We start from the raw sequence: 23,314 nt of genomic DNA, 5'->3' as shown, positions 1-23,314 counted from the left end.
ATTTAGATTATTTACCTAGTCCACTGTTGTGAGTTGTTATAAAGCTAGCTACTGCTGCTGGAGTTCAGAAGGATGTGGGTAGTTTTATGAACAATAAACCCACAAGTTATGAAGGTTATGGTCAAGTTAATGTAACTTCATGCTTCATGGTGTAAATGCAGCTTTGCATGAATGAGATTTTCAAGACTTCCCTTGTCTTTTGCTTTGAAAAATAGATCCTGGTATTTTTTTAGTTCCTATCTATTTTTAATTGACATATGCTTTGTTTCCTTCCACATCACTTATGTTATTCCAGCCACATCAGCCAACTGCTTTGTGGAGTAACCTGAGGTGATACTGTTAATCTGCCAAATTCCTTCACCCAAAACTTGAGACTCCACGCAGTAGTTTACATGGGCAGTGTGGATGCCAGGTGTATGTGGCCAGTGCCCACCTGTATGTAGATCTTGTGTGAAAAATATGTATGACTGTGACAGAACTTCCCCTGACTGTCTGGTTATAGGATACATGACTGGGGAGAGCATGCACTGCTAGACTGCTGCTGAGGGCTATGACGCCTAGCTTCAATCCTGTCAGGTGGCATACGCTGGCTGCCAAGCTGTCTGGAGACTGCTGTTTGTCTCATCTTGACATACAGAGCTGGTCAGTTAAAAGTTTTGTCTGACCTGTGTGATTGTGGTGGCAGAGGGGCTGTAATGAATTAGAAGATACATGAGTCAGGATCACACATGGGCATCACCATTTCATGATTCACTGGTCTTTTTTCTGCATGTTACTAGTGGTTTCTTTTTGTTTGTTTGTCTTGGTTTGGTTTTTTTGTTAGTTTTGATTTAAATACTGTCCTTGCAAGGCAGGGAGATGGTTAAGAAGAGGCAAGGCTATCCCAAACTGCTTTAATAGACTTGAAATATTTTTCATTCTCAGAAGCTGGCTCCAAGACTTCAGGTTACTAATACAAAATGCTCTTTGAAATGCTTGGTTAGAGGCAATAAAATGGTTGACTAGACTTGAGGACATAATGTGATGCTTCAGAATTGTAGAATGCTGGAGTACATTTTTTTAAAAAGGGAAAGAAATTAGGAGGTTACAAAAAATATAGAGCACCTTAAATCCCCATTAATTTTATTACCATAATCAAAGAAAGTCTTGATAGGTGCCTGAGACTTTTCATGATACATACTTGGAGTGGTCCTTAGTATCTCAAGACTAGAAATAAGAAAACCTGTGTTTACTTCTCCTGACTTTTTTTTTGACCTTGGTCTGTGACTTCTTGCCACTGTGTTTCTGTTTGCTTTTGCTCATTGGCTTGTCATGGCTGTTAATGGTGTTAAAGCTGCAAAGGAGAGATCTCTCAACATGGGTGTTTGTAGCACAACATCACAGAGCTTTATTTGCAGTTCTACATGCTCTGGTAATAATGTTGTTAGTATTGTAATACACTGCTAAGTTGCAGATCTGCTTTCCAAAGGATTCAATTTTCAGTAGCTTTCACCTTTGAAATCTCAATAAGCAAGCTGAGTATAAAGTGTTCAGTATTATTCTGCTAGAAAATCAGTGTTTGTGCCATATTCTGAGGCTGAAAAAATCTGAACTGTGCTTATTTGAACTGTGACATTGAAATAGAGTTTTTCATTATTTGTGTAAATGTCAGCTTCCTCTGAATTCTGCAGAGTTCTAAACTGGAAAACCTTTTGTTGTTGCAAAACCTATACTCTAATTTTCTAGAAGTTTCATGTTATTGGGAAGTGCTATGCTTTTTGGTTATAGTGCTCTTGTATTTTGAAGGAAGAATGCACCAGGAATTTACCATTTCTTGCTCAACTGTTCCAATCTTTACAGTCTTTCCTAATCTTGATTTAGGTTTTTCAGAACTATCGCAAACCCAAAAATTAACAAAAATAAGTCTTTCCATTCCATTACTGTTCATTTCTGGATACCATCTGCTCTTGTGTTTTTCCTTGAGAAAAACTGACAAGAACCATGGTGTTTTGTATGTAGGTGTACAATTGTTTTAGTTAGTGGCAAATAATTTAGGGTTTAATTATTGGTTATCACATTATATATATATATATATGTCCTATCACATTATATATATATGTCTAACTATCCATTTGCTTTTTTGACCAGTAGTGCATACTGAACACAAGACTTTCACTGAGTTATATACAGTTACTTTTTTCTTTTCATCTTTTCCCATGTTTCAGTCAAATAAATGTGTGTAGTTCACTGTTCTTCTATTAGCTTGCACCTCTCCATATTAGATTTTATTTGCAGTTGTGAAAATCTTGACAGTTTTAGATGCGTGCTTCTAATAATAAATGTTACTTCTTCTAAGTATTTGTTCAGTAGTCATAGTTTCTTTTGTTATGTTCCTGTTTTTATATGCTCAAAGCATTACATAGGTATTTGCAAAATGTCATGTTCAACAGAAAATATTATCTGGCATTGCACATGATATACACAAATATGCAGAAGTTTTTTGTTGTTTATTATTAAAAAATTACTAGGGGAATATATGTGTCCAGCAGCAATGTGTATCTAAGTAAAAGATAAGTTGCTGGAACACAATCTGAAGGTGACTGGGTAATAAAACATTTGTTTGGAAGCTGCCTATATTAATACAGCACATAAAAGAAAAAGTGTAAAATGCATCTGAGTTTATACTGTTTCAGTACCATGAAACCTGATTCTATGCAATTTATCTTCTAAGTAAATATGCAGGGACAGGCCAAGTGACTGATTTTATTAGACATCTTTTTCCTGTTGTTTAAGAGACACAGGACAAAATTTAGAAATCCAATGGAGGATTATGGACCAAGCCTTCAGTTGTATTTGTGCCTACCTCCTTCTGAGGTACTCTGACTTGATGGAAGAGCTCCTGATGTAATTTAGACCTAGAAGCTTGCCTGAAATATAGAAGCTTCTTAGCTACTTTGAGGACCTGGTCAGTTACCTTTCTATGCAGTCCATTTTTTTGTTTGTTTTGTTTTTTAAAAAAGATGATTTCAACAACTTCTTCATTAGTGTATAAGGAAAAAAAAAAGTAATGAAACTTTAAAGAATTTCCAGTAAAAAGCAGATGAGGTTTGTAGGCTTCCTATGATCTCATCCATGGGGCAGTACCAAAGATCATGTGGCTGGGTGGTGTTATTGGAGGGCTGCAATGTGTCCAGTGCCTGTGCCAGCTCTCTGAAAATTCCATGTCAGGGGAATTCTTCCCGTAAAATCAATCTTGAAAACCCTTCAAGATTCCCTACAAGCTTCCCTACAAGGTTTCATAAGTAAGTATATGAATAAGTATTCAGTTATATTTTGATTAGAAGACACTTAATAAGGAAATAATAATTTAATACCTTAAATTACTTGGACACACCTAGGTTACTTGGACACAGCCTGGATGGAATAGTTCAAAATGGCAATGAAACACTAAAAACAACAAGAACTTATAGCCTCATGCCCTTATTTGCATCCACAAGTTCTTAGAAAGTAGTCAAATATCTATTTGTGCAAAAAACTCTCCCACAGTGTCTGTAATGTGCCATTCCTCAGCTTTCCTCTCCAGGTCAGGAAAAGATCTATCCCATATCTGAGTCTTTTACTAATATTAACTGTACTTCCAAGTTTTGCATGTTTGTATCACAGGAAGACATAAAGCCTCCTAGAAATATTGTTATAATATCGAAAGAAAATAATCCTTTGGGAAGAGATGAACTCAAAATTTTTCCTGTTAGGCTTGTCGCCACCTGACAGAAAGCGTATAAGACCCCTCCCCCCACACCTCCCCCCACCCCCACTCCCCCCTCCGGCCCCAGCATGTATCTAACAACAGTATGAGAAAGAAAAGGAGTTTGCTATAATCCTGGCAAGCCACAAAGCTGTGAACTGTCGTGTTCAATTGTTGACAATGTTCTCAATTGTACGTTTGTGTACTATCAGTGTCATGCACATGTAGTCTGTGGCAGTAAAAGAAAAATAATTTTGATGATAGACATTTTGCAACAGTTTGCTCAACTAGATAAGGTCTAATTCAAGACCAGATATGTCACAGGGTGCAAAACAGATTTGTCTCCATTGTGACTTTGCTGAATTTGAGGATTTTCTTTACGGAATTCCTGCTTCAGATGCAGATAAATCCAGTTTCAAGTTGCAGGGTTCTCCTGCTTGGTAGCCAATTATTAGTATTTGTCAAACTGCTCTGGTGCTCAGCACCACAGCAGGCAAGAATTTTGTGCATTTTAGTGAAGTTTCTCTGTGCCAAGACAAAAAGTTCTACCATTTCTGTTTTTAAAGCAAAAAACCATGAAGATAGTTACTCCTGGCTTACTAGGAAGCAGTTCACAAATCACAAACTTTCTGACCTCTGCTGAAGTCAGAATGTCTTTTTACCCTTAAAATTGTGTCTTCCACTTACATTTATAAGCAAGCTGATTTCTGGCTGACATTCCACGCAAGTCTTGTTTCCAAGTTTATCAGGATATATCTATTCAATCAGTTGTAGAAATCTGTTCTCATTGCCTAGCATTAATATATATAAGGTGAAAAGATTTCATCACCAATTGTCAAAACGGTGCTACTGCAATAGGTTAGAGCCATTAGACCATATTCTTAGTTTCACTTGAATGTTTTTCTCATATAAATTTTCTTATTATTTGTTTTGTTTCTGTCCATATCGTGCCATTACCTGGTTCCCTTTTACTGATATTATCTCCTCAAATATCCTTGACATTTTTTTCCTTTCAAGTGAATGGTTACTAATTTATCAATGCAAAACAGTAGCATCAACCAGGGTATTAAATTTTTTTGTTGTTGTTGTCAACTTTCTTTATAATATGTTTTCTGAGCAGCTACAAAATAAAATTACCTTCTTTTCTGGGTGTTTTCCCCTTGCCCCACTTCGGCAAATAGTAATTTACTCTGGGTTTCAGAATGGATTGAAATGATCATACTCAGTTTTTAAAATCAGAAAAGAAACTTCACAGACTACAGAGTATTGTCATGGCAAACCAGAATTGTTCTGTATGTTTAAATCATAAGGAAGATGGTACCACTTGAATAGTACCACTTTAATCACTATTGTATCTTGAAGCAGAAATGGAAAAGGTTTTTGACTTTGTCTCTATTCCGTTGTGAAAGTGAGCAATTTTAGTTGTCTCTTGGTGGAAGAACAGAAAATATCTTAAAAGGGTCTTTGGATATATTCAAAGAACACTTCCTATCGAGACATTCTGGAGAGGTCAGTTAATGCCTGTATGCTATTGACGTTGCTGCTCTTCCTCTTCTAATGGTGTTAATAAAAACTTCTGAAAAGTATGTGCACAAGGTGAGCTACTGGATCCATTTAAGTTGATGAGAAACCTGTAACTGACTTTTGGTAGGGCCTAGCTTTCCATTCTAATGTGTGTCCTTTATTTACAAGTTTTGGAGATGTGAATATGAGATGACTTTATGATGGCAAAGTGTAGCAATATATGCAGACTGCATGTAGCTGCAGCAGCAATACTATGAAAATTTAATGTAACTACTCAACATAAATTTATTTTTTGAGACAGCAGACTTGTTTTGGATTCAGCCCAGAAAATCATTAATTGGGTACTTAATTTCATGCATGCAACATCCATTCACTTGGAACAACTCCTAAACTTAAACACATGACCCACATTCTTGGGGTTTTTTAACTGTATGAAGCTTCTTGTATTGCTGTCTGGTTCTTTAATCACCTGTGAATGCTCAAGACCTGATATTTTTGTGAATATTGCATATACAGTCAGTTTGCTCATTCTTTGCAGACCTGATGAAAGAATTGTGTATACAAAACCTGCTCTAATAAAAAGCAAAGTCCCTTTCTATGAACTTTTAATGCTTAGATCATCATAGCTATAATTGGCTTTAAACATTAGGTGTTTGAATGATGGTAATGCTCTAAAGATGAAAGGGGATAAATGATAAACTTCCAAGTAAACAGTTTGCATCAGAATAGCAGTGTCTGATTGTGGATTAACTCTGCAAAAGATGTAAGATTTTAGCATTGCCATTTGCGTGAAGACTTGCATCCACATACATTTCTTGGATTTAGCTTATCATGGTACCACCAAATGAAGTGCTGTTTAAAGTCAAGCATTTTTATGCTTCAGTTGATTTTGTCATAAAATACATGAATGAATACCTTGTTATTAAGGGGTGGGGTTGACGGTTAAATGCCTTTGCCTCCAAGAGTCCATTCTGGAAATCTGATGGTGAACTGGGCTACAGATACACAAGTATATCTCATGAAATATACCTTCTGCCTCTAAAGATGCTTGTATGTGTTTCTTTAACTGGTTCTTTTCTCCAGGAATGTCAATGACACTATAGAAGAGGTTACACTTACAACTCTGTGAAAGAAAGGCTGGGGATCTTGTTTGAATGCATGAGATCTGAGTGGGTGACTGCGCAGTTTGCACCGAGGGTGGTCCTTTCTCATATATACTGTACCGCTTTCAGCAAGCTAATGTGATGCTGAGTACTAATCTGTGTTTTGGGAGATAACATATCCTGATTCTACTGAAGTGGTACAAGTTTTTTTTTTTTTTTTAATTCATTGAATCTGAAATTTCTGGGCAAAAGCCTTTTTGTAATGCATTGACAGACTTTTTTGGGTTAATACTTTTTATGTCTTGTCATATATTGATGTTGATGGGATGCTGTTTCTGTCACAGAATGTTGACATGTAATTAGAAAATACAGTATTTTTGTGGTAAGGCTTGACCAGACTTTACATCTTTTCATTTTTTGGTGCTAATTAGTAGGCAACTTATGATAAACTTGCATGCAACCTTAGCAGTAAGTCCCTTTCATGGCAAAAAGCAGAAAAGAAATAAACCCACACTCGTTTATTAAATAATTTGTTCAGCCCAGGACATGGTGTCCTTTTCTTTCAACTGAAGGTTTAACTGTCAGAAGGAAAGAGAGGTAGTGGAGTTCTACAATGTTATCTGGATTATGTCTATGAACAAAATTATTAAGATAAGCAAAATGGGGCAGTTTGTCAAATAAAAATGACAACAGTGATTAAACGTAAAGACCACAATAAGTCAGTCCAGGTAGCTAGACTATCAAATATAGCTATTTTTCAAAATGGAACTTACATGAAGCCTTATACTGATTGATCCAAAGTCACATAATAGAGGAAAATAGCAAAAATCAAAATCAAGCAAATATAAATTATAACGTAAAAAATGATAAGGGACCCATGCTTGTTTGAAAATGAAATGTTATAAAAGGTGCAAAAATACATCAGTCCTTCAAGAAGAAATAAAATACATGGGATTTTCTTTAGAAAATATAATACATAGCTGCCATAATTTCCAGAGCATCATATATCATAGATGTTTGTTGGTAACATATCAGACAGGTTTCAATATACTACAGAAAATTGAGAGGTTTTGTTAAATATTATGCTAAAAGAACAAGTACTGAGGGTTTACAGCTTACACAATATAATCACAGCTCCATATATTCTGTGGCAGGCTGAACCAAGCTTTATATCAAGAGTGTCCATGGGATTATATTTTGTTGGTACATATTTATGGAAATACAAACTCCTGGAAAATGTAGGTTTTCATTTAATGAAGTATTAATTTCAATACTATATGAAAAATGGCAGGAATAGCTCTGTTTATATATATAAAAATAATAGCGCTTGCTCTATTAATGCTATTAATGTAATTTTTAATGCAACCAAAAGTTTCCAGGAAAACATATAGAACTAGTTACTGCTGTTGAAGAAATATCATTTTACCACTTAGTGTTAATGTTACCAAGTTGTTTCAGAGTGACAGGTGACTGCATGTGAAAGCAAAGTGTTTAGGAACTTGGGTGAACATTGATGTCAGTTTATTTTAAAACGATCTGGTGGTTGGTGTTTAAAAGACTATGACTTATTTTGGGATGGTTTGAGAACATTTTGGGTGGCATTTAAGCCTGTGGGACATTGTTTTAATTCTGTGCCTGTTAAATTCCTTTTGCACAGAGTTTGTTGTAAGGAATGTCAGCAGTATTAACAAATCTTTCTGAGTGCAGAGAAACTTGAAATATTTGCTTGGGATTTGGAATTGTGACAATAATTTCAAACCACAAAGTAAATGCAGTGTAAAGATGGTGCCAATTTCTTCTGTATTCTGCCATTGCTACAATCTAGACAAGTCACTTTGCTTTCCTTGTTGAGAAGGAGGTTCTGCTTTGTTGGAAAAAAGATTCAGTATATGGGAAATTTACAGTACAGAAGTGAGTGTTTATTGCTAGTAGTCAGTCCTCAAAATGACAGAATAGTTTGGAAGTGAGAAGTGTCAGAATAAAATGTGTGCTTGCCTGATCTGAATCAGGAGCGAGACATTTCCATGGTAATGCATCACCAAGGCTTTTTTAATGCAGTGGTCAGATTTCAAAATTATATCTTTGAATTGAGAAACTCTAAACCTCTATTGCGTTTCTGAAAGGTAAACTTAATTGTGTAGCCATTTGTAGTATGATAACTTCAGTAAATCTCCCTGAAAAGATTTCCCCAAATTTTAAGCTCTGGCAGCACTATGAGGTTACATCTAGAAAAAAACAAAACAAAAAACCACACTCCACAAGCAAACAAAAAAATCCACTAGAAATCCTAGTCTAAGCTGGCTCTGATAGCTCCAAGATGTGAATGTGAACATTTTAAGTGGCCATGGTCAAATTAAGAGGAATGTCTGGCAGTACTGCAGTAAGTTTGGCCATAAAATATAAGAAAACAGGACTTGATTCTTAATAAATGATAATAAAAAAATCCTTCTCACAGGTTCAAAATTTAGTTTATTATTTTCTAATTTTTTTTCATACTTTATGCTGGTGATTGCATTTTGCTCACGTTGGAAGTGGAAAACATATTTGGTTTGGGGTTTTTGGTTCCTAATTGTTTTCTACATTCTAAAAAACCTTCAGGCAAAGACCAATGAAATTGTTTTGCTACTATATACTATATAGTGTATATATATACACTATAGTATATATGTAATATTGTATATAGTATATAATATTTTTATATATATTATTTAATATATATTATTGTATTATATATAGTATATATTATAGTGTAGTTTTTCAGGAATTATAGAGATAGATTGTGATGGTGACATGTGATTAGAAGCGGAGAGACACAATTTCCATTTTAAAATACTTCTTTTGGTTAACATTCACAGTCCTTTGACATTCACTTTAGCTAGCTGCATGGTTTTATGAACACTGGTAGTGTGAATAATTGATTCAGTACAGAGAGCTTTATTTAACACATTTATTTCTTTAACAGATATATTTTACATTTGTAGTTAACTTTCATTGTGTTAAAGCTTTGTTTCTTAAAATATTAATTCCTTTGAAAAGTATGTAAATAAAAAGCTTTAGTGCACCTTATTATATATTTAGTTTTCAGTATGGAAGACATATTTTTAAAGATCTTTGAAAAATATTGGACTAAATTTTCTGTTGGCTTAAATTGGAAGTTTCATTTTCCAAGGTTCTCCTAGCAATATACTCTCAGGGCATTACAGAGTTGTAACAAAGGAAATATTTATATTTTTGGTGGGAGTTATAAAATCTCTGATTTTGGGAATGGTAACCTGGTATATATTAATTATCATAGCTGTGCATTGCCACTTCAGAGATTAGTTCGTATGTAACCTAAGAAGGAATCAAGCCATTGTCTGGTTCCAGCCTAGGTGTCATCTGAAACTGTATTTTTAGAATGAAAATTTCATTCAATACCCTGTCACTGTTAGAAAGGTGATGAACACTTTGGGAGGTAGTTATTTCTGAAATCCTTTTTCCTATGAAACGATGACTAAGAGATAAGGCTGGCAAAAAGCTGAGTAAAAAACCCCATGCAATTCTTATTTTTCTAAGTGCTTTGGGAGAAATAAAGTGTTTGATTAATGAAATGTCTTTTGTATCTGCAAAATGTAACTAAAATAAAGCACCACTTCTTTCCAGCTAAGTAACCTGAAACAAGTCACTGTTGTGGACATATCAGCAAACAAGTTCCATTCTATTCCAATTTGTGTACTCCGGATGTCTAATTTGCAGTGGTTGGATATTAGCAGCAACAACCTGAAAGATCTCCCAGAAGACATAGACAGGTAGTTTATGTTTTAATTCATTGACAGGCTTGTGAGTTATAAGGCAAATCCAGAAAGTAACAGGTTTCCAAGGGACACCATTAATAAAAAATCACATGAAAAAATCACATTTGGAAATGCATCAGATAGTTTTGAATGTAAGCTTTACGATTATTATTGATAGAATAGGTTTATTTCATACTGAGTTGCCAGTCTTGATACTAAACCATCATAATCAGGCACGGACATGGCAAAATAAGGTTTTCTTTGTTTGACTTTGGGTTTTGAATTTTGAGACTTAGGCTCATGTACATTCTGAAGACTCGAAAATGTCAGGATATCTTGCGCCCAGTAAACACATACTCTTATTCAGACTCAAAGTTTCAATGCCTGCATTGTCAAAGAATGTCAATAAGCTAACACGAATCCTGTGATTAAATTGACAAGTTGACAGTAAACTGAAACCTTACTTAATATCTTTCCCTGAATTCAAACAAACCAAATGGGCCTGATAAACAATAGCCTGCAACAGTGTTTTAGGAATGGACCCTTCTGGTCAAATGGTACAAACTTGTTTCATCGGTTTTCTGTTTTTTGTCTTCTAAAAGCTCAGCCACAAATTACTATTGCTTTAAGAAAAGCCAAGGAAATAAAATAAAGGCAGCCCAATGCCTTTCTCTGGAAAACATTGACATTAAATTGATTTCAGTGGGATAACTTCAAAGAACCAAATGACCAGGAACTGGTCTTTCTTCTGCTCCCCACAGTACTAATTACTAGTGAAAAACCGTAGATGGGAATTTGCTGCCTAGCAGAGGTGTATCTAGTTCATAAAAACCAGCATATGGGCAAAGGTGTGAGCTGGTGACCCATATTTTTCATTAGTTCTGCAGCACACATGGTGAGCCTTTATATCATGTTCTGTCAACATCTTCTGTATGAAGCACATTCATTTTTGTAACATTTTAACTTGAGCATGCTTTTGAGCACTTGTCAGAGGTATGCTATTAATATCTATAATATCGAACCATGACTGGAAATATCCATTAAAGTTGATGATGATTTGTGGAAGTGTGATATGAGTAATTTTTAAGCCAAAGATGGTACATGTAATTGTTCTCTTTTACACAAGATTAAGTCTGTATTACTATTTTGGATAGATGTTCCTGTCTAAAATAAATATTCTAAGTTACCTTTATCTTTTACATTTTTACAGGTTAGATCAACTGCAGACGCTTCTCCTACAGAAAAACAAGTTGACTTATCTTCCACGAGCTCTGGTCAATATGCCAAAGCTCAGCTTGCTAGTTGTCAGTGGTGATGACCTGGTTGAGATACCCACAGCTGTCTGTGAGTCAACCACAGGCTTAAAGTAAGTAAAAGTGAAGAAGAAAGGAACGTGTTCTTCAGAAGATAAGGTAGATGCACCCAGAAGACATACCTTCACAAGCATCAGTTTCTACCACACCTGGTGGTCAAATTCTGACCAAATTTACATCAGAGTCTTTAAGGAGGCACTAGAGAAATTGGGAATTCCAGACAAGCCTCATCTTTCTGATTTTCATCTGCCAGTTCCCCACATAGTGCATCTGTATGTGTTTGTATTCCTGTGTAGACTTGGTCATAGTAGCTCTAATTGAAGCCACAAAGCTATGTCCCAGAGTGGGACCTGTAGTCTGGCAGTTAGCTGTTGATAAGCTCAGTGCTGTCAAAAGTGCTCTGTGGGGAGTGGGAACCATGGCTGGATAAAAGGCTAAATAGTGTTGTGGTTCATATATTGTTTGTTGTGAAACAGCACCTGGTTGCTGCATGCAGAGTAAGACTAAAAGGCCTTTTAATCTACAGTTACAATGGTCTTACATTTCTGCAGGCAATGCTCATGTCTTTGATTATGAAGCCTTTTGAGACTCTAGACTGGTTCTTGCTGGGATGGAGTTAACTTTCCCCATGGCATCCCTTATAGTGCTGGGCTTTGTATTGGTAGCTAGAATAATCCTGATAACACAACAAGGTTTTTGGTTGCTGTTGAGCAGTGCTCCAGCTGCATCAAAGCTGTCTCTTCAACCCTTCGCCACAAAGGCCAGTAGGCAGAGGATGAGCAAAGGGTTGGGAGGGTACATACCTGAGACTGCTGACTCAAATTGACCAAAGGGATATTATGTACCGCATGACATCATGCTCAGCATTGTTGCATATATTTTTGTGTTAATCTCTCTCTAGATTCATAAGTCTCAAGGACAGCCCAGTTGAAACTATTGTATGTGAAGACACTGAAGAAATTGTAGAAAGTGAACGTGAACGAGAGCAATTTGAGAAAGAGTTTATGAAAGCATACATTGAAGACCTAAAGGAAAGGGGTGTGTGTAACTTGCAGTAAACTTCCTGCTGTGTTGGATGTAAATGCAGAAATACATTTAGAGCATTAATTTTTAACATTACAAGCAATATCCTTAAACTCTAATTGTCTGTTACGGTATTTAATAAGACTAAAAGTGAGAATGTCCAATGTGTTTTATTAAAAGTTTGTGCCCTAACTAAAACACCTGTTATTGAACACATGTATATAAAATTAAGAGTGCATTTTTACATGCACTAACCTTAATTCAATAATAATATATGCAATGATTATCCTAATTCTCCAGATTTAATTACATTTTTTGGGATTAGCATTAGGGATTTTGAATTCCTGCAGAAAAAGTGATTTTGAATTCCGTCTCAAAAAGAAATACAATGTATATATGAAATGCTTTTTGCATTGATAGAATGTTTTTTATTTGTATCAATGCACTAATTGCTTAACCACTGTAAAATTATTGTAGCAAAAATCACTGCACAATCTTTAATGCACAGCATCGGGAAGTTTACATGTTATTTTATTTTGCTAGTCTGTCTTATATTTACCTTAATCAAGTAACTGTCAATCTCTGTAGTCTTGTTTAGTAAAACGTTTTAGGAAACAAAAGCAAAACTTCCTGTCAACCAAAATACCTGATAGATTCTGTTTCAAACTCTTTGGGATTTTGTGCACAGAAATGAATTTTGGTGGAATGAATCTTTTGGTATCTTTTCGTTCCTTGAATTTCATGTAAGTGGCCTGTGTAGTGGTCCTACAATACCTGGTAGAAGAGAAATGTAAAGGCAGGCCACAGGATGCGGCTGCAGCATACTTTTCATGTTCTGATACTAGACTTCTGTACTTTGATGTCCATAAACTGCAAATTTGAGTATTCAAGCTGTCTACTTCTAAAGTGAACTCTGCTATAAAAGTGCCAGATTCTGATAATGGTAGCAACAGTGGTTAAAAGGGAGAGAAGGAATGGAGGAAAAACTGAGATCATAATTTGGCTTTAGAGATACTTGTGAAATATGTTGTGATGGAGCTGTATCCATGTACTTGTGAAGGGTGGAGTTAAAGATAATGCCTACCAGGTTGCCTAAAACCTGCATTTGGCCCTGTCAGGCACAGGCCAGCTTTATACTTCTTTGAGGCAAAGCAGCTCAGGGATACACTTTTCTGCCTTCCTAGGCAAGACTTACCTCCATGCTTTTTATGATGAGGTTGGATCATGAATCAGTCTTGGATTTCCTACTGCTGAACTCTTGTGCTATAGATTATACCAATACTTGCTTTTGAAAAGCAGACTGGAGAAGGAATATATTCTGTGTAATATGAGCCAGCTGAATTTCTGAAAGATAGCACAGAGATGACTTGTAGCATACTTTTGAAATAAAACCAAACCTAGCTGTTTCTAGCTAAGGTCTCCAATTTATTTGTGCCAGATTACACAGCTGAAGTCTAAGATGTATTTCTTTTTTCTCTTTTCGCAGATTCTGTGCCTTCCTACACTACGAAAGTGTTACTTAGTCTTCAGCTCTGAACATCACTAGTGGATATCAGAATAACTCTGTTTTTATCCACCTGAATAGAAAACATTGGAAACCATAGATGGCCAGAAGCACTTCAAAATCATCATGAGTTTTTTTAATTTCTAGTTGTTCCTGGTAACTACAGATGAGACAAAGAGCAGTAGAGCTTTCATAAGATGCTGTTTCACATTTTAAATCAATGTATTTTCAAGTCCGCAGCAACAGCCACTAATTTAGGTATAGACCCTCTGAAAGTAAATATTCACTGTAATAAAGTATACACAGGCATAGATGCCTTCAGGATGAAGACATTATATGTTGTAGTTGAAACAGTGGGACATAAATCATCATCTTAAAAAGAGATTTCATTTTATAAGGGAGGGAAAGGATTAATTTAGAATATGAGTGTGATCTGTCATATTCTTAAGACCATATAACACATTTAGCTCTTTACAGTATCTAAAGTGCAAACACATACATAGATGTTTGCATTTACTTTCTGTTCTTCAAGGAGATTGTCCTCCTCTGGATTTTCAGTTTAGATGAGTTTCAACAACTTTATATATAAAAACTGTAGCAATTCTGATGCTTTTTTCAAGCCTATTACAAGCTTTTACCTGTTCCCAAGTTCAGGTATCAATGTGACTGAAACTTCTGGGCTGAGCAGTCTTATAATGTAACTGTATTAAACCAGATTTTAAGGACTAAGAAGTATGACAAAATAATATCAACAAAATGATGATAAAGGCCTTCTACTAATGGTTTTAGATTACAGCATTTTGAGGACATTTATTGGAATTTTCCAAGTAGTCTAGGAATGAGTTTGCTGCATAGAAACTTATTTTGCTTGCAATTTAATAATCTGTTTATATATAATTATGTAAGTGTACATACTGTAGAGTTTTGGAAATCTAGTTTTACATATACTTTTTGTTTAAGAAATCAAAATTTTTAATCTAAAAAGAAGTGAGACTTTGAGAATTTAGATTCAAATTAGACAAATTAAAGAATTTAAATAGTCTTGAACTTATGAGTACAGCTACAGGAAATATTTACATCTTGCTTTTTTGTTAGAGATGAGCTATGTCTAGTTTTGTGCAGTAAAGTGCCACTTAAGTCAGTCATATTTAAAAAGCAAAGAAATGAAGCATGTAGTCTTCAAGACTTCCATATTAAAAAAAATAATGGTTTTGATGTTTTCTTCCCTTTTTATTTTTTAGCATTCATTCTTTGAAAGAAGAGAATTTGTAAATACTAGGTGTGTTATTTTTCCAGTCACAAACTTCTGCAGGGATATAACTACCCAAAACGAAACTCTCTTAAATTGATCTCTAGGTGTTAATACTGATTTTAAGCAAGTTCTAGAACAAACAGAGAGTTTTAAAAAGTCCCAAGAAAACTTGACATTGATCGAAGGAATAATGGAAGATCAGAAACTTTTTTTATTTTATTGTGAAGATATTGAAATATGATAAAATAGTGGCAATCAAAGTGGGCTTATAGAAATCAGACCATCTGAAACTACGCTACCAAACTTTCTTTTAATGAAATTATAAATTTGGTTGATTAACTATTGATATTTCTGTAATAAACTTCTGTAAGACATCTGATTTGGCATTACTTGAAATTCTATTTCTAGATTTCTACTGTAGTCTAACATGATTCACTGAAAATCATAGGAACGCAGTGTCCCATCCACAACTTCTCTGGGAAACCTGTTCCAGTGTCTCATCATCTTCATCATAAAAAATTTCTTCCTTAGATCCGATCTAAATCCATCCTCTTTAAGTAAAAACTGTTACCCCTTGTCTGGTCACTACAGGCACTGGTAAGAAATCTTCCTCCATCTTTCTTATTAACCCCCTTTATATTTTAAAAAGCTGCAACAAGGTCTCCCTGGACTCTTCAGGCTGAAAACCCCCAACTGTCTCAGCCTTTTGTCATAGGAGAGGTGTTTCAGCCCTCTGACTTTTTTTGCGGCCTTTCTCTGGTACTGCTCTAATAGTGCCATGTCTGTCTTGTACTGGGGACACCAGATCTGGATGCAGTACTCCAGGTGCGTGTCTCATGAGAGCAGAGCAGAGGCAGAGAATCACTTTGCTTGACCTGCTGACCATGCTCCTTTTGATGTAGGATATGAGTGCCTTTATGGTGTGCAAGTACACATTGCTGGCTCATGTCCTATTTTTGCATCCACCAGTATCCTCAAGTACTTTCCTCCAGGGCTGAGAGCTTTTGTTCCTAGGTCTTGTAGAACGTTACTTCCTAAAACCTTATTCAGCAAAAGAAAGGATTATTTTAGTCATAGAATTTGTCAAGTACCTCTGTTTAAGGGGAAGATGGCATATATGTGCAACTGTTTCCGTTACACCTAAGACATCCAGTGGGTAATGTCAGCTATAACTCAAAGTCCTAATTTTAACATAACTCCATTTGAGTTCTGCTTCTATGTCCTGTACAACAAAAACTGTGAGAACACACTTATCACATGTTGTTAAATATAATTTTAATAGTGTCATGCTTTGCAGTACAAAATCTGTGTGTCAGAAAACACCTAATTTTGTATTTAATCTAACTTTATTGGTTTCTACAACTTGGTTTACTCATAGTTTCCTTTGAACTATTATCTTTCTTTAAAAAACACTTACAGAGCCAAGCATTCTGCTATTGGCACATTGCATATTTTCTTTTTCTATTTCTGAAAGTGAGTATTTTTATGAATGAAATAAGTGTGTGCAGTAATGGCAATTTATGTTATTTTCAAGCCTCTGTTGCCAGATATTTAGATACCTGAAGGAAAGCAATGTGTTTTTTCTTCTGGGCTGCAATGTTGACATGCATGTGTTGTGTTCAGCATATTTATGAGTTGCGACTGGCTGCCAAATGCTACCTTCTTCATACGCAATACTTTCCTTCTGCTTCACAAGTAGCTGCTATTCAAAAGCAGCAAGACTGGAGAAATTGGAATATGTATTAACTGGCTCAATGTGCAAAAGTAATCAGATAATTACTTTTCATTGTGTTTCTTTTCTCTGTTTTCCATTGGTTTTGTACATTATGTTTTTTGTCATTCTTTACAGAGCTCCAGACAAGTGGAGGTTGAGTCAGCCTTTGCCTCTGTGTATTATCTAATGATATAAAACAACATGTTTAGGAAAAGCAATGTATTACACTGTCGGGGTTTAAGCTGACAAATATATGTGGTGCTCCTCAAAGCTACTGAAGCTGATAGTACTTGTCAGATCTTTTGTGTGTACACTAGTTCTGATGTTGTGCACACAGGAACACCACAATATTTTTCTTTCAGATTTCCTACAGGTTTACGAATGGCACAAAACGTTATTCAGTGTTTCACTCTTATTCTGTGTTTGCTCGTTTAAAAACTGCAATGTTTGTCACCTGTAGTACCTGTATAGCTGCCTGTCAAGATACATATTGGGAAATACGTGGATCTCAAGTTTGTTGTGGTGCTGCCCTGGCCCCAGGGAGGTAGAGCTGTCTTATCTGAGTGTATTCAGAGAAGGTGAGTTCAGTGGTTAGATATTGGCAACTGCATAAACCACAAGTGGCAACACTTGAGACAACCAGGTAGCTAAAGGACCTTGAGATTTTAATGTTTTTAAAATGTAAACCTGGTTTTGTTTTTGCATTTTAAAAAGGTCCATATCACCAGGGTTCTTTTTTCTATAGCTATGGGAGCTGTACATCAAAACACATGTTGGCATTTTAAGGTAACACGTGATTTCAGGGATAAGGGTTTAAAGAATGTAATAGCATTTTAGTTGCAGTGAATTGACCATTGACTATACTAGGATATGGCTGGAAATGATTAGGATATATCTGCTTTTATGCTATAAGTAGGCTTTGCATATACTGGAAAGTCTTGCTATAGGAAAGTTTCTACCCAGATGTCCTGTAGTTCCTTTTCCTCTTATTTTGGACTTCTGTAAAGTTATACTGTACTAAGCCAAACTGCCTGAAGCTTTCAGGCTCAGGGTAAATGGGGAAAGACTTCAGGACTTTGTTTCACCTGTCTTTTCCTTTCCTGCTCTTTTCCTTTCACTCATTTATTTATCTGTCAAATAAAAAATCAGGAGTTCGTATTAGGTATCTCTCCTACAAATTTTTTTCAAAAAATTGGTATGTAGTTTTCAAGAGCTTTTTGGCTACTGACTATTGTACTGACAACTGCTAAACTGGGTTGTCCCTGAATTAGTCTCAGTAATTAGCATTTGGCATGTGCTATGTGTACAGCAGGTGTTGGCATGCTGGTTAGAAGTTCTTACAGAGAAATACTATATCCTGACTGATGGGAATAATTTATATCCCTTTTCTCTCCTACCTGTCTGCCACTTAATACTCTAGCTATGGCACTAAATTAACATTCTGAAATTTACTACTTTAGCATTACTTGGCTTGTTAAAAACTTGTTGTGTGTTTCATCCCAGGGCACACTACAAATTAGCAGGAAGGCTCCTGCTCCACATGAAGCCTTGCAGCTGTGGGACAGGTTTGCTATCCTCAAAGCTGAGGAGGACATGGGTGTGCTTTCAAGTGAAGCAACCAGGATGACCAAGTCTGAACACAAATGATGATCAGGAGGAAATGGTGGGTGACAGCGGCAGGCAGCTCTCTGCTGCAGAGGATTGAGGCACTCACCTGCCAACTTGACCTTTTGTCCAAAGAATTTTGCTGCATCCTGGGGATGTGGATCCAGGATGATATGGAGAAACTGCTAAAGCTTGTCCTATAATCTGTTACCCCCTACTCTTCTCCTGTGTGGATGTGAGTGATACTACCAAGGACAACCTCAAGAGTATTAAAAGCAACTACAGAGTTCTGGGGGTGATAATTATGGTTATGGAACCAGGTGGTGTTCCTCTCAATCTTGCTGGTCAGGCAAAAGGTTTAACTACATGTTAATAACTGTTTGCAGAGCTGATGTTGCCGGATGGGTTTGGCTTCTATGACCATGGGACCCTGTCTAAGGATCAATGTGTGCTTGGAGAGATGGGATCCAGCTAAGTAGGGCAAAGATATCTTTGCCAGAAGGATTGTTGGCCTGGTAAGAAGAGCTTTAAGCTGGGAATGATAGGAGAGGGAGAGAGTTACCAGCAGCCCTGTGGAGAAGTGATGGACAGCATTGACACACAAAAGACTGGAACACTGTAAGTGAAAGGGAACAAAATCTGCAAGACAGGGCTCAAGCATTTGCATACAAGCAAGACTACAAGATGCCACTGTGGGGAAACCTCCCAGACCATTTCTGGGGAGTCAGCATGCTGGAGTGCCTCTTTGAAGTGCCTGCACAGTAATGCACACAGCATGGGGAATAAACATGAGGAATTAGAGATCTGTGTGCAATTGCAGGGTTGTGGTCTTGTTGGGATCATGGGGATATGGTGGGACAACTTGTGTGACTGGACTACTGTGATGGAAGGATTCAGGTTCTTTGGGAAGGACAGCCTGAAAAAATAGAGAAGTGGAACTGCCCCTTATGTGATAGAATAGCTGGAATGCATGAAGATCTCCCTGGGGATGGATGAGGAGCCAACAGAGAATTTATGAATAAAGATAAACAAGTAGACTAGTATGGGTAAACCTAGTGGGTGTCTGCTATAGGCCATCTGATCAGGAAGAACAAGTGAATGAGGCCTTCTACAAACAGCTAGAAGCAGACTCAAGTTAGCAGGCTCTGGTCCTTCTGGAGGACTTCAGCCACCCTAATTTCTGCTAGATAGATAAGACATCAGGGCATAAGAAATCTAGGAGTTTCTGGAGAAAAATCAATGAAAACTTCCTGATGTAAATGATAGAGAAGCCAGTTAGGAAAGGTGCTCTGCTGGGCCTTATACTCACAAACAAGCAAGGGTTGGCTAGGGATGTGAAGATTGAAAGCAGCCTTGGCTGCAGTGACTACGAGATGGTGGTTTGGGTTCCTGAGAGTGAAGGGAGCAGAATGAAAAACAAGATCACAACTCTACTTCAGGAGAGCAGACTTTGGCCTCTTCAGGAATGTGCTTGAAAGCATCCCATGGGATAAAGCCTTAGAAGAAATAAGAAGCCAAGAAAGCTCGTTGATTTCCAAGCTCAGCTGCAGTTCACACCAGTGAGCGAGAAGTCAAATAAAAATGCCAGGAGACCTGTGTGGGTGAACAACGAGCTCCTGGCAAAATTCAAAGAGGAAAAAAGAGGTATACAGAAGTTGGAAACAGAGGCAGGTAACTTGGGACTGGAGAATGTCTCCTGTGAGGAAAGATTGAGAGACCTGAGACTGTTCAGCCTGGAAAAGAGAAGGCTCAAGGGGTTCTTTTAAATATATATAAGTATCTGAAAAGAAGGTGCAAAGAAGATGGGGGCAGGCTCTTTTCTGTGGTTCCCAGTGACAGGGCAAAAGGCAGTGGGCACAAACTGGAATGCAGTAGGTTCTCTCTGAACATCAGGAAACATTTACTATGACGGTTACTGAGCACTGGCACAGGTTGCCCAGGGGGGTGGTAGAGTTTCCATTCTTGGGAGATACTCAAAAGCTTTCTGGACATAGAGCTATCTATTCCAGATGAGTCTGCTTGAGCACCGGTGTTGGACCAGGTGGCACCTAAAGGTCCCTGCCACCTTCAGCTTTTCTGCGACCCAGGGACAGGAGAGGTATCCTGAAAGCTGCTTTGCTTTATGTGGCGAATTCCAGCTGTAATGTTTCGGCACTACTGGAAGTTTATATGGCCTGGGTACACGTTCAGTGTGGTAGGTTTAATGGAATAGTGTTATCTGCTGTGTTGTCAACGCTGACACCCTGAGTACAAATCCTGACTGAATATTTCTATAATGCAGTAGTGTTCAGGAGAACTAGACTGAAATAATCTGAAGTCATGAGTGAATACTGCCTGACATTCATCAATGTTTGCAGCTAGTACAAGCTGCTTCAATAAAGAGCAATTTGTGCTGTCCTAGATCTGCTTCCCTCTATATCCGCTGAAACCAGCATTGTTGTACTGTGCATCAGACCTTTGGATTAACTCATGGGAGTATCGTAACGGAAATTCAACAGAAGTCTGCAATGATGATGTCGTTTTGCACCCTTGTGGGAATGTTTCAGGTCTTTATTGTGCTCCTCTTGGTGCTGCATGGTGACAAGGCCTGCATAGCCCTGGGTTTCCTCTTAAAGCATGACCTCTGGCCTACATCTTATTTATTATTAAGCTAGACTGGTGGAAACTGCACAGTAAATGGCCAGATGTGCTGTATTTTACAGTACTCCCTTTTTCATCCTTAGTACTACAAGGCTTTCCAGTAAAGCTTGTGGCTTTCCAGTAAAGCTGCTGAATACATGTCTAAGTGGACAATTGGTATGGTGTGCTTGGATGTGACAGCTTTTGCTAGAGTTTGTTGCTTTTGGTGGTTGTTTTTTTTTTTTTTTTTTTTTTTTTTTTTTTAAATAATGAAAAGCAGCGTCTTGGCTGTGTTTAAATTCCAATCTGAAATATGAGGAGCTGAGTGGCTCAGGTCAGTAAGTAAAGTCACTTTAAATACAAAAGACTAAGTGAAGAGGAAATCTATTTCAGAGGAAACCTCTGAAGGCACTAATAAGATATCCTGGTCAGAGTTTGACAGTCATTTCTTTTCGTGGTGGTGTCAGCATAATTAGTTCTTCATATTGCTTTCTGCCTCCTCAGGGAACTGGTGTGGGCTAAGTCTGTTGTGGGTTATTTTTAATTCAGATCAGATCCTCAGCCTGTTTGACTATCTGCTATCACAAAGGGGTTTAGGAAAGCATTTCCTCTGAAAAGAAACTATAGCATTACCTCTGAAATAAATGGTCACCAAACTACAGCTTTGCTGCATTAACAACCAAGTGGTGAAGTTGTAGGCTATCTAGTTAGATCTGGCTCCTGACATTTTGTGATCTATTTAAAATCAATATAGTAGGTACACATGGGAAGTGCCACTGTGAACTATCAAAATAACAATTGTAATTGGCACCTCTGTAATACGGGAATAGGAGTGAACTCTGGAAAACGGAATGTCAGCCACATCTGTGGTGCTTAAGTATTGCCTTTTACATGCAGTCTTCTGGGAATTGTACTCCATCCCTCATGCTCTGTGCAGCTCCCAATTTCACGAGCTTTCATATCTGATTAATTGTTTTACTTTCTTTTCTCAAAAGCTCACAAGGAATTCTTTATGACCTGTTTAAAACCCATGTAGACAAAAAAAAATACAAGAAATAAAGGAAACCCAAGGCAAACTGATCACTGACTGAGCAATGACAGCTCTGAACAGAATTCACTGATCATTCCTATACTTGTTTTGGAAGGGAGATAAACACTTCCAGAACAGTTTTCATCTGAGCTTTTCGTTTAATCAAACCTGATTTTACAGCTTATATGTGGGGAAAACTGGTGAATATTCTTATGTTCTCAATGTTGTTTTTTACAAGCTCAAGACTTTCATTTTGAGTACAGCATGAAGGGTCAGCTGGCTCGATATGTGTGCACTGATTTGTATGTACTTTCATATCACAGTTCAATGCATTACTGAAATCCAAATTGCAAGGGTTACTTTTTTTAAGATTGTCCATTTTTATGGCATTTTTATCCTGTTTTATTTTCTAAATATCTAGGAGGCAATATAAAGTATTTGCAGGACAAATGATGTGATTGAAGGGGGAAGCTTGAGGCTTTGGGAGAGGAAAAGTCCAGAAAAGTTACAAAACTTAGTGTTTCTGAATGAAATTAGTAACCTCCCATTGTCTGAAAGGCATGGCTGTAGACTTCAGTATTTTGAAAAGCTTTGAATTTATATTGATACATTACACTGGTCTGAGGCTTCTAAGTTTCCATTTGTTTCATGGGCAGCTGTTGTTTTAGGTGTTTGTAAATGCTATAGAAATAATTGCTGCATGATACGTAAGAAAGGAGTTTGGAAAGTATCAGAAATTTACATATTTACTGAGGACTACCTTTTCATTTCAAAATGTATTGCAACTTCTAGCAACTGTAGTCAGAACTGTTTCCTTCTTCAGTCTCTTTGGATATAATTTCCTTGGGCAAATGGGAAAAATGGCCCACTCTTCATTCTGATGCAAGAGTGGAATTTCTTGCCTGGGATCTGTTCCTTGAAAAATTCTGAAAGGCTGTTGAACATAAGACCTCCTGTTCTTACTAATGTTGCTATACATGAACAGGTGCGTTCTTCCAAGTCCAAAGGTTTCTCAGCCCGAACTGGAATACCTCAAAAAAGCTCTTTAATTTAAAAGATACATGAATTTGAGTGTGAGTTATCCACTTCTTTCCTCCCTGCAATTGCTCTGGATAAGCTGTCAAATTTCT

General features: G+C 36.9%; 1 protein-coding gene across 1 annotated transcript in view; it reads left to right on the top strand.

The window, feature by feature from the left end:
- LRRC2 (leucine rich repeat containing 2) overlaps positions 1-13,996 on the top strand; it is a 52,210-nt gene extending 38,214 nt beyond the window's left edge. The window contains exons 5-8 of the mRNA XM_005240692.1: positions 9,994-10,139; positions 11,335-11,490; positions 12,339-12,475; positions 13,947-13,996. Of these exons, the coding sequence (XP_005240749.1) occupies positions 9,994-10,139; positions 11,335-11,490; positions 12,339-12,475; positions 13,947-13,996 (489 nt within the window). The remainder of the gene's footprint in view (positions 1-9,993; positions 10,140-11,334; positions 11,491-12,338; positions 12,476-13,946) is intronic.
- Positions 13,997-23,314: the final 9,318 nt, after the last annotated feature.

The sequence above is a fragment of the Falco peregrinus genome, chromosome Z (assembly GCF_023634155.1).
Source record: "Falco peregrinus isolate bFalPer1 chromosome Z, bFalPer1.pri, whole genome shotgun sequence".
Classification (NCBI taxonomy): domain Eukaryota; kingdom Metazoa; phylum Chordata; class Aves; order Falconiformes; family Falconidae; genus Falco; species Falco peregrinus.
This window is presented reverse-complemented; position numbering and strand designations above follow the sequence as displayed.